Below are 19,611 nucleotides of genomic sequence, written 5' to 3' on the forward strand. Positions count from 1 at the left end.
CTGGTCAGTCGCCATCTTGACAAGCATGGAGGACCGATTCAGAGGGCCCTGAACAAAGGTTTCCGTCACGAACAGGTTTCTATTTCAGACTGCCTGATCTTTATCTGTTTGTTGCACGCGTTTCTTATTTTTATCACTACTTATGGCACACAAGCATTAACAGAAGCATGAACATCTGCAAAGAATTGCCCAGTAGGCTAGTATTCAACTGATATGCACTTATTAATATTTTATTTCTGGTACAGTTGCTAAATAAGCATTCACGAATGTGTGATAATCACAAATATATTTTCCAGGTATAATAAACTGTTGATAAATTTTAATTCAAATCATTATTTCAACTTTTGTTTTACTTTCTAAATTTCATCAACATTTATCATTTCACTAGGAAGTGTCTTTCACGATAGCTGTTGAATTTCACATGGGAGCATTCTGTAGATGGTAGCATTGTATTAGTAAGCGTTCTACCAGCTTTTAAACAGGGTACAGTTTGAAGAAAGCAGTCTTCTGGGCTGTGGCACCGTGTAGATGTGGTGTTAACCGACGTTTCGGAGGAACGTATCGACTCCATCTTCAGGGTAGAAGGAAAAATAAGAAAATTCACAATCTGATCCACTGATTTCTCCTGTAGATTTGCACCTCCTTCCTTCGCTGCTCTCACATAGCTGGGTTTATTTCCAACACCAGTCTGCTTGTACCGGTTCTCACGGTCTCTTTGCTTGCTGATTTTCTTATTGTTCCTTCTACCCTGAAGATGGAGGCGATACGTTCCTCCGAAACGTAGGTTAACACCACATCTACACGGTGCCACATCCCAGAAGACTGCTTTCTTCATAGTCACCGCCGTGAAAACCTCAAATTTTACAGTGTACAGTTTATTCGTATATTTTAAAGATGTGAACTTCATAACGAGAGCGGTAAAAGTGACGTCGTGCAAAATATAAATATCACGACGGCATGCGTCCATGACTGCTTTTAAGGCAATTGTTCCAGCCGGTGTGTTTCAAAATAAAGGAACTGAAACCTTAGTTCTAATACTAAAATTTTTACAATTGTAATTTTTTCATAAAAACATTTGTTCTCCGTGATTTTGAAATATCAAACTATAAGTTAGAATTCCAGCTGATATCGATAAAAATATATGATTTAATGCTATTGAAACACACAATGCCTATCGATATGGATTTTTTGTATAGATATGTCGCTTAATTAGTATATCATTTAATATATAGTGATATATTGAAAACCGAAATTAACGGCCATGTAGATCCGTTGCGCTGACCATGTGATACCCTCTATCCGCAAATGTTGGCACTAACTTCGGCGACAAGCGGCGGTTGCTCGGTCGGTATAGTTCGCTTACGGACTACAGGCCACAGGGTTTGTTTTTTTGTTATTTATTAAATGATATACTAATTAAGCGATATTTATAATTCTTTATTCGAAGAAATGCAAGTCAGTCCACCGCAGACAATATGACAGATGATGGAATAGGGTAATAAATGGAACAATAAAATATATCCCTTTTTTGCATATTAAATGTCTTAATGAAGAAATATATAACGGTTCAGTCTGAACAGCCACTCGCCAAGAATATTCTGGGCCGAAGGTTTCTTAGGTCTAAACAAAACAGCAGACCAGTTGGTGCTGGAATGTATTCGACCTCGGGTAGCTTTTGTTCAGGATGAACCATAATTTCCCTTCCGAACCTAGCTTTTTCTGCAACTATTTATTAGTAACATATTTTCTGATGGAGTTCTATGTTTCCTCCATTATAGGGTAAAGAAACGTCCATCCATTCAATGCTTCCCCTTTAAGACCATGGTTTTCTGGAATATAACGCCGTGTAGTCTGGGGAATAGGTACAGGACATATATCTGCACTCGACTTCTGGGTTTCACGTGAGAAGAATTGACATAAATAAGGGACAGTGGTTGTATTTGCGTTGTGGGAGGGAGGGTGACGCACTGTAAGGCTCTGTACACCCAACAATCCTTATCTCAGTGGATTCAGTCCTGTTTCTGTGCATTAGCCGACACCGGCATGTTCATATATCAATTCAAACCGGAGAATGTTATTAAAATGGATCTTAAATAAATGCGATGCAAAGGAACGAACTTCACCAGTCTGCTTCAGGTTAGGGTCCAGTGGTGGGCTCCTGTGAACCAGCATAAAGTAGGAGCTGAGCGACTATAAGCTTGTGACAGATTCTGCTATTGACAAATATGCAAATTTGTCAGGATATTTGTGTAAGAAAATTAATTTCGATGGGGCGACAACACGAAATAATTATCTGAATATGTTACAGTTTAATGTGTAGTGTTTCATGGCGACTGACCATTAATGTTCTCATAGGTGTTGCCAGTAAATGGTCGAATTACTAGACATTGAACAAGATGGCTCAAGCGGAATCGCTTCTGATTTATATTCAGGAGGTTACTGGTTCGCATCTTTTCCGGGACATCGACTACTATGGCTGAAATTTTTCGTGGGCTTCCTCTGTCCTTCCAGGCAAATTCCCGGATATTACCTCAAAATAGGCCACGACCGCTTTCTTCCACATCCTTTGAAATGTATTCAGTTCTATACTGTCTGAAATACTGAGAGCATTAATAAATTAATGGCAAATATAGCGAATTACTGTTACTTAATATCATGGAGCAGAGAAGCTGATAATTGCTCACCGTTTCAGAAAATCCGCCCTTTTAATTGGCTGAATACAGACGCTCATTAGGATGTTGACAAGAGCCACTGGCTTATATCACGATGAATCCAACCCACATTCACCTAACCTTACTGCTTTTAAGACTGATTTTAATATTCTCGTCCGATCTATGTTTTGTGTCTCCCGCGTGCATCTGAGTTTTGCGAACAAAATTTTGTAAGCATTTCTTATTCTTTTCATGCCTGTCACTGCCAATCTCATCATTATTAACCATAAAATATTGGGTGACAATTATTTAGTTCCTTATTACAGAATTTTCTTTATCGTTTTGTGAAATTCCCGGTTATAGGTCAAATATTCTCTACAACACATCTCTCTCAAATAGCCCCTGATCTAGGCTGTCGTCCCTTGGGTTGGAAGATACGAGTTTCATACCACTACAAAACAGCGGGTAACGTCTGTGTATTTACACAGGATATGGCAGCAATCATTTCTCCGGTTTAATTTTTACGTAATGCATCTATGAATGCAATAATGATTTGTTACTATTGTTTCCAAATATTTTAACTACCCCACGTTATGGAAGGACATATTAAATATCTAATTAAGTCGGTCACGGTAGCCGAGCGGTCTAAGGCATACACTGTGTTCGCTCGCTTGAAAACCGGGATCGTGGGTTCGAATCCCGCTCAAGGCATGGATGTGTAGTTTGTGTGTGTGTTTTTCTGTGTTTGTGTACAAGTAGAGGCCTTGCGACGAGCTGATCAACCGCCCAAGGAGTCCTACCGAATGTGTAAGATCTAGAAAAACCGAAGTGAACGAAGAAGTTCATGGAGGTAGGTCTAGGCCCACTGTGGCTGTAATGCCAAGAAAAAAAAATTCGAAAAACCGTTGTAAATTTAGTAAGTAATCAAGAAATTTCTAACGTATTTTAGTGTACACTTTTTAAACAGTTAGCTGATTTTTGGACTGATTTTTTGTTTCTGCGCTGTTTAGTTTAGCGTTCACTTTTAGACCAGTCTCCTTATTAACTTCTAATAATGTAGCTTCTGTGCTTTCCTTTGTGGTATTTATATTTTCGTCCAATAAATTAGCATCATCAGTACGGAGAGTCATTAAGCTTCAATCTCTCATCACTTTCTTGGGCCTCCTCAACGGCACATTCAAAAGCATCTCCTTGTCTCAGAACATACCAGACAAGAATTACTGACTAGTAATAAACCCCGTGGCTTGTAGTCCGCAAGAGAACTATACCGACCGAGCTACTGCCGCTTGTCGACGAAGTTAGTGCCAACTTCTGCGAATAGAGGATGTCACGTGGTCAGCGCAACGGTTCCCCACGGCCATTAATCTCGGTTTTCTAGACCGAAGCCGCCATTTGCTTGAAATAGCTTCTCAATTTTCTGAGTGGACCCCGTTCCACACACACATTACTTATCAGAAAATCTGGTAGCGCCGGAAATAAAACCCAGGACCTCTAGATCTGGTGCCAGGAACTCTGACCATTAGACCACAGAGGCGACCACTGTCTACTGATATTATAATTATATAAGATTTGAATCGGAGAAGTGCATGGAGGTAGGCCTAGGCCAACTGGGGCTGTAGTGCCAAGGGGAAAAAACAAAATTTGAATCTTCCATGGGTAGTAATATGCTAACGTTTTTTCGGGCGATAAGCCGTGTTAATGCTGGACTAAAACCAACGATTCAGAGATCTCCCCTGTCTCCACATTATAACAGTTGATGCCAACATTAACACGGATGATCGGCCGAGAAGATTTCAGCAAACTGCTACCATTTATGACAATAAATATTACACTGACATTTATCATGTAGTCGGTATAATATTAGTATAATCAAACTACGCAATTTGGATGTTTTAAAGACACGTTAAATAAAAATGTTTACTATTATTTTTTTTATTGCTAGTGGGGTGGGACTAAGTCCCTTGTACTGCGGCCACTTCTGGACTATTGTACCAGCCCCAGATGATAGGTGAGGGTGATTGTGGGGCAATTGGTGGAATGAAGATTGGCAGGGGAAACCGAAGTACTCGGAGAAAACCTACCCAAGCGCCACTTTGTCCACCACAAATCCCAGTTGGCCAGACCCGGGATTGAACACTGGCCGCCGCGGTGGGAAGCCATCGACTAATCGCTTGAGCTATGGCGCGGCCCAAGATGTTTACTAAGAACATTTCTGATAACATGACGCGTTTCTGAAAGTAGATTGTACAGAGGCTGGTGTTTGTCGTGCTGCGGTATACAAATATGGTTCTGTCAAATGCCTCACTGAAATATTTCAGTTTAAGTTCATTTGTTCACTGAACCACCAGAGCAACTGTTACTCCCTGCAGCTCACACGCGCTCCTTCTTCCCGATAATTGGTCTGTATATTTCCTGACATTTTGGTATCATTTTAGTTACGATTTTATCCAAAAATACGTTGGCACCCATATTTTTACTCATATGTATTCCATTTTGAGCCATGATAGCTCAGTCGGTACAACGACGGGCTACGGGCTGGATGACCAGGTTTCGAATCCCGCCAGGGGCAAAATTTTTCTCTTTTCCACAACGTCCAGATAGGCTCTGGGGCCCACCCAGCCTCTCATCCAATGGGCATTGCGGAGTGTTTCCCGTTGATAAAGCGATAAGCGGTGTGAAGCTGATCATTAACCTACATGTAGTGCAGAGGTCACCTCCCCCCCATAAGTCTTTACTTTTTGTCTGCTTCCTTTATAATAAAGAATTTATATGCTTTAGTAGTGGTAGTAATAACAGTAGAAGGGACGTCAGTGATATTAAAATAAAAAAGTAAAGCTATCCCTGTAACAGGCCGTGAAGACCCATAGGGTTGTGAGATATCGAGGTTCCCACATTTTCTAGACAATCAGCTCACAGGTGGTGATGAGGTTGTGAGCCTTACTCGCCGGCTGTCCTTTACCCCTAGGAAGGCTCTTAGTACTCATTTCTCTCAGAGGGTGAGTCAACCCCAGGATCATAACGCGGCTGGTGGAATTATATCTATTTATAAATCCAATGACCTCATCGGGAATGGAACCTGCGACCTTCCGGCTTGTAGCATAGTACCTAAACTAACTAGGGGAAGGGGGGGCATTAGAATATGAAAGTTTTTTTGTTCTTCAGAACCGTAAATTTCACAATATAAACAAGTTCTTTAATATTTATCATCTCCGACATTCTAATATCACACGGGGACTTGTCTATGTGGCCACATCGATTAATATACTTGTTGCTTTACGTCACAATCAGAAAGTCTGTGGTTTATTTTTCAATTTTATTAGTACTGAGACTGGATTGAGACCGAGATTTGATCTGTTCATATTTTCTTATATATATACAGGATGTAAATAAATATGTTACAGTGTTCTACCACAGACATTCGGAAATAAATATCAAACAAACTAAATTCGAAGAGCAGAAGTTTTCTTTTCTCCCTTTTTATACTTACTTACTCCTTGAGCTGAGCCCTTCNATGCACTACCCACCTCATCCTCCTTGACTTTATCATTCTAATTATACCTGGAGAAGAGTACAAGTTATGAAGCGCCTCATTATGCAGTTTTCTCCGACCTCCTGTCACTTTTTATACGCAGCACGAAAATTACAAGCTACCTGAAGCTTCTCGTGTTTATGTTCTTCAGTGTATTGAAAGCACAAACCAAGTCCAGTTAAAGGCAGTGTATGTTAATATCAAACATCATTCAGTGATGTAAAATAAGACACGATTAAAATTCTTCGAAATAGTCAGTTCTTAAAATACTAAAATAGAAATATTTATCAGAATGATTAGATTTGTTATCCCAAAATAAAAATGACGAGTTCACGTAAAGATAAAACTCTATTTACATAAAAGGTACAGTAATATATATTTGTCCTTATGCTCAACTAATTAAGCATTACGACATGAAGGCTTATGGGGAACGGATGTGTAGATCTACACGATCTTCATCTTAGCACTATTTGGAGGTGAGTGATCAGCTTCACGCCCCGTCCGCTTTACCAAAGTATCCATTTAATAGAACGCTGGGTTGGCCCTAGGACCGGTGTGAACGACGTGGAAAGAAGGAAAACTCTTGGGACTCGAAAGCCGACACCTCGGCTGTCCAGCCAATAGCCAGAAGCTATACCGACTACACTATCCCGGCTCATATATGGCATTTATATAGTGGGCAAAGGTGGCTAGAGAAGAGTCACGAAGATTTCAGTTCAATTCCTCTCGCTTCATGAAATACAAATCGCATCTCAGAATATGTTTACGTGCATTATTTATATCTGATATCTCCAATATGGTGTATCATAATATGCCTTTTGATATATTTTTATTGTGAACTGACTATAAATCTTTTTACCTTATGTTGTATCTTCTATTTNAAATATGTTTACGTGCATTTTTTATATCTGATATCTCCAATATGGTCTATCATAATATGCCTTTTGATATACTTTTATTGTGAACTGACTATAAATCTTTTACCTTTTGTTGTATCTTCTATTTTAATTGTAATACTTACGAACTTGAGGCAAAATTTTTACCTGCTATTACATAATACGACGCGTTGCACTTGTATGGATCCATATCGGTAGTTCAATAACTAGAAGTATTCCTATATNGAATATGTTTACGTGCATTATTTATATCTGATATCTCCAATATGGTGTATCATAATATGCCTTTTGATATATTTTTATTGTGAACTGACTATAAATCTTTTTACCTTATGTTGTATCTTCTATTTTAATTATAATACTTACGAAATTGAGACAAAATTTTTACCTGCTATTACATAATACGACGCGTTGCACTTGTATGGATCCATATCGGTAGTTCAATAACTAGAAGTATTCCTATATATAACTGCCTGATGATGGTCTTATACGACCGAAACATGAAGAAGGAATAAAAGTCAAATTGTAAAACATTAAAAGCGAGTAAATTTGTCGTGTTGACGGTTAACCTAATTCATATATATTTCTATTAAGATATTGTATACTTCCTCCTCTGTTGAACTCTTAATTTAGAGGTTTAGCTTTCTCTTACCTTTAGTAGGAAACCATTTTTCTTGCCTCCACCTGGAACCAGCTTAATCCCCCTTATTATGGTATTAATTCACGTTATTCACAAAATGGCGCCGTCTTATATGCTTTATTCTTAATTATTACTGAAAACACAACGAATTAATCCACTTCTCGAACAGAAAACTGCGTTTTATTCATTTTGCAGAGAATGACACAGACATGAAAACACTTCACTCCCGTTACACTGCATATGAACACAGTCGGTAGCAAAACTGTAGAAGACACCGGCTCCCAGACAACTGAATGAACTAACAAACTGACGACATAGTTACACTGGGGAATGGAGACATTGGCAATCTCGTCAAATCTATCCGTCCACCTATAAATTCGTAAGAGAGTTCTGTTCGTACGTAGTACAGGTTTCGGCAACGACAACTTTTACCGTAACTAGAAACATTAATTTAGAGAACGTTTATTATGTAGAGTTTGTTCAAATCGCTTTCGTTTCACTTAGTACGTCTAATTTCTTTTAATTAAAATTTTCGAAAATATTAACTAGAAGTAATGAAACATTATTATTATTATTATTTTTCTTCTAAACTGTGTATGTTTTTACGTGCAGTAATAACTACAAAATTCAACCCTCAGAAGCAAAAGGAAGAGTTGGGTATGAGACTTAAAGTTCTTACGGCGGTAAATATGAAGATTACTGTCATCTGGAATGTGACATCGTGCAGTTTGGTTAAAATTGTAATGTTACAGATTATTATCATCATTATTATTGTTATTATTAAGGTGATATTTAAATTATCTTATGTTTGTACATTTTTTGTGAGTGTTTTATTTCCTTTCTTTGCTTGTATTTGCTTTTAAATTGGCCTTTTGGATGCTAACTTAACACGTAAATATGAATCCAAATGAGTTAGTCCTTTTTTGGCTAAACTTATTACTTACTACGGGTTCTGCTTACGTAAAATTTATCGGACATAACCTTAAAGTTTTGCACCGCCGCAACCGTTAAAGTATCAATAATATTGCGTATATCTGTATAATGTGTATGTCAAGACTCTGCGTCCGTACCATAATTCACATGCGTACCTCCAGTGGTTTATTAGTTATTGATATTTGGTTACTTAATTATTTACAAAAAAGAAATAAGATGGGTTATCGCCGGTTTACATAAGTTAGTACCACATAGTTTTGAAGTCAAGAATGCTGGAGCTGTAACTCCACTCTCCATACGTCTTCTTGACGTTGTGCTTCATTATTAAGCGCAGCGACAACATTATTCTTCGCACTAGATCAAATGTTGCTAGCGTTGCTTCTGCCCACAAGATCGCGCGCCCGTCGTGTTATTGCCGATTATAAAAAATTAAAACCTACGACATTTGGGTGACCGCCTCTGTGGTCTAGTGGTCAGAGTTCCTGGCTACAGATCCAGACGTCCCGGGTTCGATTCCCGGCGCTATCAAATTTTCTGAAAAGTTGTTGGTCTGGAATGGGGTCCACTCAGCCTCGTGACAATAATTGAGGAGCTACTTGAATGGAAAAGTAGAGGCTCCGGTCTATAAAACAGAAATTAACGGCCGTGGAGATCCGTTATGCTGACCACGCGACACCCTCTATCTGCAAAAGTTGTACCTGACAAGCGGCTGTCGCTCTCTCGGTCGGTATAGTTCGCTTGCGGACTACAGGCCACGGAGTCAGTTTTGACATTTGGATTGTGTCTGATGGCATAACGTCCACGCCAAATTTCATGAAAACATGTTAAATAATCTACAAGTTGAAATGGAGGACACACATACAGGCAGCATGCTTATATCATAAGCGTAGATTTTTTTGTTCAAGAATAAAATGGGGTAGTTTAGGTCAAAAGTGGTCGCAGTACAAGGGACTAAGTCCCACCCCACTAGCAATTAAAAAACTTACTGCCATCTGTGAGCCGATTGCCTACAAGAAATGTGGGAGCCTCGACATCTTGCAACCCTGTGGACCTTTACGACCTGTTACAGGGATTGTTTTGCCTTTTAACCTTTTACCTTATTCATATACCATGAAGTTGGAGGCGACATTATCCTCCGAAGCACCTGCTGACTTTCAACGGACTACACGGTGTTACGTCCTAGAAGACAGAGGAACTCTTCAGAAACCATGGTGTTGACACAGCTTTTAATTAATATCGGCTAATAATGTCAAACATACTGATTTCCATGTTTCAGTCAGCGGAAGGGGGAAGGGGGACATATACAGGTCTTCTAATGCCGGATTTATTATCGACTCAGCCCAGCAAGCTTGCTCAAGGTAACCGATACCGACTTTCTCACTTTGAATTTCTGCCAGGACATAGATTATCCTAAGGATTTTCCTGGGTCATCCCAATACCTCCAGGCAAATACAAGGATAGTACTTCAGGTGAGGACACGGGTGTTCCCTTCCGCCTCCTTTTCAATTCATTCTTCATTAATCATCCTTCCATTCCATACTATAGTACAGTCTGAGTGACAAACAGCGTCGATACACATTACAAAACAAGCTCCTTGGTTTTAGTCCGCAAGCGAACTATACCGACCGAGCGGCCGCCGCTCGTCGGCGAAGTTACTGCCAACTTTAGCGGATAGAGGGTGTCGCGTGGTCATCGCAACGGTTCCCCACGGCCGTTAATTTCGGTTTTCTAGACCGGAGCTGGTATTTCCTTGAAATAGCTCCTCAATTATTCTCATGAGGTTGAGTGGACCTCGTTCCAGACCCACTACTTCTCAGAAAATCTGGTAGCGCCGGGAATCGAATCAGGATCTCTGGATTTGTAGCCAGCAAACTGTGACCACTAGACCACAGAGGCGGTCAGCGCCGTGGCACATACCATAAATAAATAAACAGGCTAAGTGAAACATACTATCGACTCAGCTGTGTTGATTATTCGCAGCTGCTAGAGCATGAAATAATTTAAATGGCTTGAAACTAAACTAAAATTGACTTAACCTACTTCTTCATAGGGGCATTTCTATATTATGCATTGCACGACCGTGACAAAGGCGTAAAAAGTTTAGGAGCTCTTCTAACGATTTAAAACGCGAAACTTTAAGTATTAAGGGATTTTTGTGAAATAGGACTATTCTCTCTATCATAAACTCCTGGGAACACACATCTAAGCTCCTAACTTTTAATAAAATATTCAATAACCCTTCACGACTAAAGGCTTTTCTTTTGTATGCAGTATTTAGAATTAATTTACAACAGCTGTCTACTCAGTTGGGCCCAATTGAATAGGTACCTGAAGACGGACACAGACTCCAGTCTACGAAACGTTGTGGTTCAAACACTAAACAGGAAGGTGCATTGTACTGAATATAGAACTTTTCCTGTACATTTTTCGGCCACTGCTGACCATCATCAGAAGGCGTATCCAACAACAAAAAAGAAAGAGTGACGATGCCCATTAGTGGTCTGAACATGCAAAACAAAAACAAAAAACAAAATCCGTGGCCTGTAATCCACAAGCGAACTATACCGACCGAGCGACCGCCGCTTGTCGTCGAAGTTAGTGTCAACTTTAGCGGATAGAGGGTGTTGCGTGGTCAGCGCAACGAATCCCCACGGCCATTAATTTCGGTTCTATAGATTGGAGCCTCTATTTGCTTGAAATAGCTCCTCAATTATCCACACGAGGTTAAGTGGACCCCTTTCCAGACCCATTAATTCTCAGAAAATCTGGTAGCCCCGGGAATCGAACCCGGGACATCTGGATCTGTAGCCAGGGACTCTGACCACTAGACCACAGAGGAGGCAAAACAATTTTTTACATTTTCCTATTAAATTTGTTACACTTAATAGATCTTTCTGCTTATTCAGGTACATTTATTATTAACGATGTTTACGGTTTATCACGGCGGTACTTATGAAGACCTGAGGCTGTGATCCCATAAGACAGTAATGTTCAATAGCTATTTAGTATAAGAATCGAACTAAACACAATTTCTTAAAAGTATCAAAAGACTGAGGAATCCAATGGAAATAATCTATCGGATTTGGGGGGCTGGGGACGGCATGTGTATCGTAAGACTCGAACCCGGTAACGCCTCTGCATTATGAGTAATAGCTGTCGGCCACTCAGCTGGCTGGCGCCCAGAAGATGCTCCATCGATTTCCTATAGCGCGAGGTGCATATTCATTAACAATTACAGCAGGAAGGAAGGCAAGCAGGCAGACTGGCGGAGCATCCAGGCTGCTCCACTGTCATGTAGGGCATTAATGAAGACAGATGACTCGCGTGTTCTTAATACATTCGAAGTTCACTAATAAATTACTGTTCGCCAAGGAAGCACATATCATGTATCAGTACTCACACATGTGTAAAAACTAAACACTGTTAGTGTGCTTTCCCTTCCTCAAACAAATGAGGATATCTCCGGCTCGACATCATGCTGTGTGTTTCTCTCAACTTTTGAATCAACTGAACATTTTTCAAGATATTTAATACAATATTATGCCTTCTAGTCCGGTCTAGAAAACCGAGATTAACGACCGTGGGGATTCGTTGCGCTGACCACGCGACACCCTCTATCAGCTAAAGTTGGCACTAACTTCGCTGACAAGCGGCGGTCGCTCGGTCGGTATAGTTCACTTGTGGACTAAAGCCACGGAGTTAGTTTTTATTTGTATTATGCCATTTGAGACCATACCAACTTCGTACTTCATTTGCCTACAATCGGTAACATAAACATGGCGGACGCAACACTAACGCCACTTAACTAAGGCTCTGAAGTGATGTAAGGGAATAGGTTAGATTTAATTCAATAACAAGAAGTTCTGGGAACAACTAATCGCATACTTTCCTTGATACGATACGAACCGCATAGAAAATGACGCGTCCAACAATTCTTCTATTGTTGCATGTGTATTTGTTGCCGTGGTAGCGTTTTTAGTGAGCCGTTGCCTAGCGACGATAGGGGGAAACATATGTAGACACACAGACAGACGGGAGGGATTTATTAAGTATGCTGTTCGAATTCCGATGAGGTGGATTTTTTTCAATTGACCTAATCCTTCCAGCCGCACTATGGCCCTGGGGTCGACTCAGCCTCTAACAGAAATGAGTACCAGGAATATTCCTGGGAGTAAAGGACAGCCGGCGCGTAAGGCTGACCTCACCGTCATCTGTGAGCCGATTATCTAGAAAATGTAGGAGCCTCGACGTCTCACTCCCCTACGGGCCTCCACGGCCTGTTATAGGGATAAATGTTGTTAGGATCTGAGACAGTAAAATGTGTTCATGAGTTCCGCGGGACTCGGACCTGAGAATGACTGCGCTGGCGATGACCAGCAGCAATTGTAAACGACAGACCCATCCTCTCGTCAGAGAGGATGTTACATAAGGATTACGACAGAAAGTGTTAAAAAAATACTGGTCGTGAGTCTCAAGGAACTTGGCACTAAGATGAACTGATTAGCAGTAAACCGAGAGTCGAAAAGTATCTCCGACTTTGACTTTGATTAGCCGTTGAGCCCGGAAGCAGCAAAAATAATCTTCATTGGTAGAAGCCGCTACCAAAGAACGAGTAAGCGAAGGCACAGCGACTGGGAAAACTTGTAGTGTGATGCAGTCGTTTGTAGAGTATCAAGAAGAGCAAAGTAAGGTGAGGTGAGGTCCCTGTGCTTAATTAATGAAGCACCTCGCCAAGAAGACGTATGGGGTAGTGGGCGTATAGCTCCAGAATTCGGCTGTAGAGTGTGAAGTACCTGTAACTGTAATCACGAGTAATAAGCATCCAATAAATTCAATATTGAATCAAACTCCTGTGTCTAGTCAGTAACACGTGACATTATGTTGAAACGTACTTCTATGCGACATCGTTTTATATAAAATGAAAAAAAAAAATTGACACTGTTCTTCTGTCCACATTTTTCGCGTTAAAATTACTGAAGATTTTCCGATTCAATTTGGTACTGAGGGGTCAATGCAGACGTCAGAATAATACGTATAATTTTAAGCTTTACTATTAAGGCGCGTCCACATTACTCGTGCTGGTGCTCGTGTGACTCGCTATGCTCGCGAGTAATGTGGACGATATGACAAGTCACGAGACAAGCAAATTTTAAATTTTTAATTTAAAAACTATAGCCAATAAATTAAAATACGACTACAGCCTATACACACTACGAGTAAATATACGGATCCTCACGCGCCGAAGCCTGGCGAGCAACTGAAGTAGTGTGGACGAAGATTTACGAGCACAAGTAAAAGCCAGACGAGTCTCCCGACGAGCACAAGCCTGGCGAGCACGAGCACGAGTAATGTGTACGCGCCTTTAGAGTAAAACTTCTTCGATCCACACTGCTTTATATCTCAGAACACCGAATTCTTAATGTAACTCCTACTTTACATGGATCTGAAATCGGACTTTACCTTTCTTATAACCCCACAAACACACACGCAATAATTGTTCACAATGTAGACTGAAGATCTTCAACTTTCATTTGAGATATTTTTTTACAAGGATATGATAATGTGATGCCTTATCATAGCTATCGCACACCTCACAAGGGCGGTAATACAGTAGTTGAGTATGGAACAATGGTGGAATGATGATTGAAAGGGGAAAATCGAAGGAACTCATAGAAGATCCTGCTCACATGTGATTTAGTCCACCACGAGTCTCACATGAAGTCACCCATGTTAGAGGTAGTAATTTAATGTCTACTGTATGGAGTATATTTATATTCTGATTGTAATAACACAGTTAAGATTTATTTATATGTCTTCAGTTACAACATAAATTTTCCTTTTGGTTTGACTACACATTTGATTAATTCAACTGTTTCCTCCTAATTGGTGGGGAAGGCTTAGGTCTGCCGAAAAATATGTTATTTATAACCAGACTGTATAAAATTACGAGGAGAAATAAGAGAAATCCGAAATAAACTGTTTTAATTGCAGAGTACACTAATACTATTTTTTTTCCTTGGCACTACAGCCCCAGTGGGCCTAGGCCTACCTCCATGAACTTCTCCGTTCACTTCGGTTTTTCCTGATCTTACACATTCGGTAGGACTCCTTGGGCGGGTGATCAGCTCGTCGCAAGGCCTCTACCTGTACATAAACACAGAAAAACGCACACACACAAACTAAACATCCATGCCCTGAGTGGGATTCGAACCCACGATCCCTGTTTCCAAGCGAGCGAAGACAGTATGTGCCACATTAATTCTATTAGTTAAATATTAGAAAAACCAGACGAGAATATATTGAGGAATATGAATTGGGTTCAACCGGCCTGCTGTGGCGATCCGAACTAGTGTAATTTACGTAAGCAAACTTGTACATTCATATCATTAACTAAAGACGAGTTATAGAACAGATCAAGACAAGTTATATAGGCCACTATGTCCTGAGGCATTTGTTCAGATTGTGGTCTTCTGGGTTGTGACACCGTGTAGTCTTGCGGGTGGATATTAATATTTCGGAAAATTATGCTACTTCAATTTTCAGGATCCTGCCTATATAATGCAACCGAGTCATCAACCTACACACTTCGACCCTGGTTATGAATGCAACATGTTCCTGAGGAAACTTGATAATCACCAGCAAGACTGTACGGTGTCATAAGCCAGAAGACCACTCAATCTGAAGAGTTAAAGAGTTATAACTCGTCGCCATATACGTACTTATTTCTGTGAGAACTAGTGAATATTTTATAAAATTCATAAAATGATTTCAGTGCACCTTTGGTTGGTACAAGAGTTTATTACGGCAAATCCAATTGGCCGAAATGCAAATACCGCGCGTAATAAGCATGCAGCTAGAAGGTACACATCTGGCTCCCAGACAGGACAATTAACGGCAACAGAATTATGATACGCCGTTACAGAGATGGCCCCGGAATTTAAAATGAGACCTGTTCGATACCACAGGTCACTTCTTTGTCCTGTCACTGTGTGACGTCACGGCGCTCAATCGACCGCTGGCTAGTGGCTAGTATCCATGCGAATCAGTCCTCCACGCCCGTCTGTCTCACACCCTGCAAACTAAACCCTGTAACCCAGTCTATATGAGGGCAACTGATTCAGGAAAGTCAGTGCAGAAAATTCGTCACTAGGCCCATAGTACCGCTATATCGTGAGGATCATAGGTCATATTCACATGTGACGACTATGTTCAGTTCAGGATCGTAGTCATGGTTCTAGCAATCGTAAGTCAGATCCGTTTCGTATTTCCACGAGCCCTTTGTTTAAAGCGATTAAAACTAATGCATAATGGGGAATAAGTGTCTGCTTATGATTGGGCTGTGATTATAATCAAAGAATATCGAAATCAGTGGGTGGCAGTTTCAAACTCGGCCAGGAGAACACCTTCCATGACTGACGGTTTTCGTGGTTTTGAGCAATCACTCATGTTAAATGCCAGGATATTACCTAAAATTAGGCCACGACCACTTGTACTCTTCGCCAAGTATAATTAGAATGATCAAGTCTAGGAGGATGAGATGGGTAGGGTATGTAGCACGAATGGGGAGAAATGGAATACATATAGGATACTAGGTTGGAAAGCCAGGTGGAAAAAGACCACTAGGAGGACCAAGACGTAGGTGGGTGTACCAGTATTAAAATGGATAGGATGGTATGGACTCGATCGATCTGGCTCAGGATAGGGACCGGTGGAGGGCTCTTGTGAACACGGTAATGAACTTTCGGCTTCCATAAAACGCTGGGAAGTTCTTGAGTACCTGCACAATTGGCGGCTCCTCAAGAAGGGCTCAGCTCCATGAGTGAGTATGAGCCAGGATAGCTCAGTAGCTATAGAGATGGACTGGATGGTCTGGGGTTCGATTCCCGGCAGGGTAAGAGTTTTTCCTGCTCTCCACAGCTTCCAGACCGGTTCTGGGATCTATCCAGTCTCCTACCCAATGGACATTGGAGGCCCCAGAAGGTAAAGTGGGCGGGACATGAAACTGGTCATTCACAGTGCCAAGGTCAAGAATGGTGGAGCTATACATCCACTCCCCAGTATGTCTTCATGGCATGGTGCTTAATTAATTAAGCGAAGCAACAACATTACCCATCATCCCTCGGGTTCACCATCGTCACAAAAGTACCAGCCCAGATTACTTCAATCTAATCTCACCATCACAACCTCATTCAGAATCTCAATGGACCAAGTGTTCATCTGAAGAGACCCTGCCAGTTTCAATCCTCCGGTCTTCTTCGCTTTGTGTGTCATCACTGAAACTAACCTGTAACTATGAAAATGGGATCAAATTAATGTGCTCGATTTGTGTTTCTGAGACATCTGGATAAAATCCTTCTTGTTTCCCCACCAATTTTCTACATGCATTCTTCTTCTCCCCTATTCAAGCTACATGCCCTGCCCATCTCATCCTCCTTGAGTACAAGTTATGAAGTTCCCTTTCCCATTCACCATATAATAATTATCCTTACATTCCATTCAACACTAAATAACCATGCAGTTGAAATAGGATCTTGAAATACTTGAGGATAAATATAACTTATGTTTCTGTCACAGGCTAAACATGTTAGTCACAATGATGTCGCCAGTGAACTGTGGGCAGCCACCACTAGAGTGCAGCAGTAATGAGGACAGCAGCAGGAGCAGTGTAGATGAAACAAACAACAATGGTGGTGATGTGGAGTTGACAAGTCTCAACTGGCTTCAAAGTCTTAATATAATTCCTTCCCTTTTGCCCACACCACCTTCATCACCTACACCATCTCAAACTGTGAAGCCAGCTTCGCCACAAGCATCAGTCCGGGTCAGACACAGTAAGTACAAAACAGCCAATTTAACACCTGAACAGCTGTAGCATTATTCTCCCTGATCCATAATTGCAGGTCAGTCTAGAGACCACCTTCAGAGCTGTTCTACAAACTAGAAAGAAGATTATCACTGATCCTTAAGAACTTTATTTTCTATATTGTAACAATTATCGATATTTGGAACACTTACTAATTGCCCATAGTCACTTATGTTCTTCAGATTAGTTCTTTGTTTAATTATTACTTCACAGCAACATCACTGGTCACTATGCTGTACTCATTCAGATCTGTTCCACCAAACTGCTCTGAACTCAGGACTGTAAACCTTGACAAATGACAACTAACTCACTAGGTCACTGCCAACTCCTTTTATAGTGATGCCATCTGCAGTGAAGTACTAGAATATTTGCACATGATCTGTCTTCCTTGTCAATCAGTTTCATGAACATTCCGGATGGTATGAGAGGTATTGTATTGTATTGCATTTTATTTCATCCATTTTGCTACATAGTACCCACTTGGACATGTCATTCAGTAACAAAAGTTAACAAAATAAATCTACAAAGTTATAAGCATACTACCAACATTTGTTACAATCATAAGCAACATATAAATACAACATTCCAAAAAATATAAAAACTACTATATACAGCTCATGAACGGCTATGACATCCAGACATGAGTACTTGCACCATCCACTTTTTTTTAAAACTAACAAATTCATTTATCGTATAAAAAGAATGTTTAAATAAAAATTATTTTAAGTCTTTTTTAAAAGCTGAAAAACCCACCGAGTTTTTTATTTTGTTTGGAACCTTACTATACAATTCTATCCCCATATTTACCACACTTTTTTTTAAATAATGTAGTTCCGCAGAATTGAACATGAAAATCCTTCTTTATTCTTGTATTATAACTATGAATATTTATATTTTGGATCAAATCTGCTTTGTGCTTTTTTATGTAACATAACACCTCTAAGATACACAAAGATGTGACCATGAGGCTGCCATAATCTTTAAAAATTTGCCTGCATGACTCTTGTTTACCAAGTCCACTAATTATTTGCAACACCCTCTTCTGCATTTTAAATACGTACCTTTACACTATCACCATCCCCCCCAAATATTATTCCATATCTCAATAATGATTGAAACTTTCCAAAATAAATGCTTCTTAACATATTTGGACTCAAAACTCCTCTTAGTGATTTAATTATATAGGATGTTTTTATGTGCCATAAAGGTCAGGTGACAGTATCCCAATGCACTCAGCTCTCACAACAGTATAATGGCTGGCTACAAAGATTTTTTTATCCAAATAATATATATAAAATGTATTAATCTTTACTTCTTTATATGTGCATTCAGATCATGCATAAATACAATTCTCTCTCCAGCGAATCTAATGGGCCACTCATCAGAGTTTATTATGTTGTCACATGTCAGTGACTAGTCACGGGATTCAGATTGATAATTACACTGATTCAACGTCAAAGTCAAAGTTATGTTACGACTGATGGTAAGTCGGCCAATCTATCTTAGTGTCAAGCATCCATCTGGGGCCTAATACCCAATTTTTATTACTGTCAGACAGTTGTGGGTTTCTTGATGTGGGGGCGCCCTCTCTGACGACATGACAGTCAGAGTCAGAGTTACTTTATGACTGGCGGTTTACCGCCAATCAGTCTGACTTGGTGACAAGCTCCTTGAGACCCACGATCAGAATTTTTATTTTCCAACTGAATATTTGCAGTTATAGTCCTTATGAAACATCCTTTCTGATGAAACAGTGGGTCTGTCGTTTACAATTGCTGCTGGTCCTCTCCAGGGCAGTCATTCTTAGGTCCAAGTCCTGGGGGACTCATGACCATATTTTACTGTCTCAGATTTGAGACGCCCCCAACCTGGAGGGTCAGGTCCCCATATTTATATCCCACAGGAACAGGGTGGCCCAATTATACCCCCAGACACTGGGTTGACAAGAGGACGTTAAAGTTATGTTATGACTGATGGTCAGTCGGCCAGTTCGTCTTCACATCAAGCATCCATTTGGTACTTAAGACCAGATTTTTGTTTCTGTCAGACAGTTGTGTTTGTTGATGTGGGGCGCTGACAGGACAAGTCGAGTCAAGTCT

The 19,611-nt window shown here is 40.4% G+C and overlaps 2 protein-coding genes across 2 annotated transcripts in view; one reads left to right on the top strand and one right to left on the bottom strand.

The window, feature by feature from the left end:
• LOC111861786 (dual specificity mitogen-activated protein kinase kinase 4) overlaps positions 1 to 7,741 on the bottom strand; it is a 75,778-nt gene extending 68,037 nt beyond the window's left edge. Inside the window, exon 1 of the mRNA XM_033750452.1 lies at positions 7,729 to 7,741. The gene's annotated coding sequence lies outside the window, so the exon portion shown is untranslated. The remainder of the gene's footprint in view (positions 1 to 7,728) is intronic.
• LOC111861788 (forkhead box protein J1-B) overlaps positions 1 to 19,611 on the top strand; it is a 25,538-nt gene continuing 5,927 nt past the window's right edge. The window contains exons 1-2 of the mRNA XM_023846636.2: positions 1 to 75; positions 17,224 to 17,480. Of these exons, the coding sequence (XP_023702404.1) occupies positions 17,231 to 17,480 (250 nt within the window). The 5' untranslated portion in view covers positions 1 to 75; positions 17,224 to 17,230. The remainder of the gene's footprint in view (positions 76 to 17,223; positions 17,481 to 19,611) is intronic.

This window comes from Cryptotermes secundus, unplaced genomic scaffold (assembly GCF_002891405.2).
Source record: "Cryptotermes secundus unplaced genomic scaffold, Csec_1.0 scaffold413, whole genome shotgun sequence".
Classification (NCBI taxonomy): Eukaryota; Metazoa; Arthropoda; class Insecta; order Blattodea; family Kalotermitidae; genus Cryptotermes; species Cryptotermes secundus.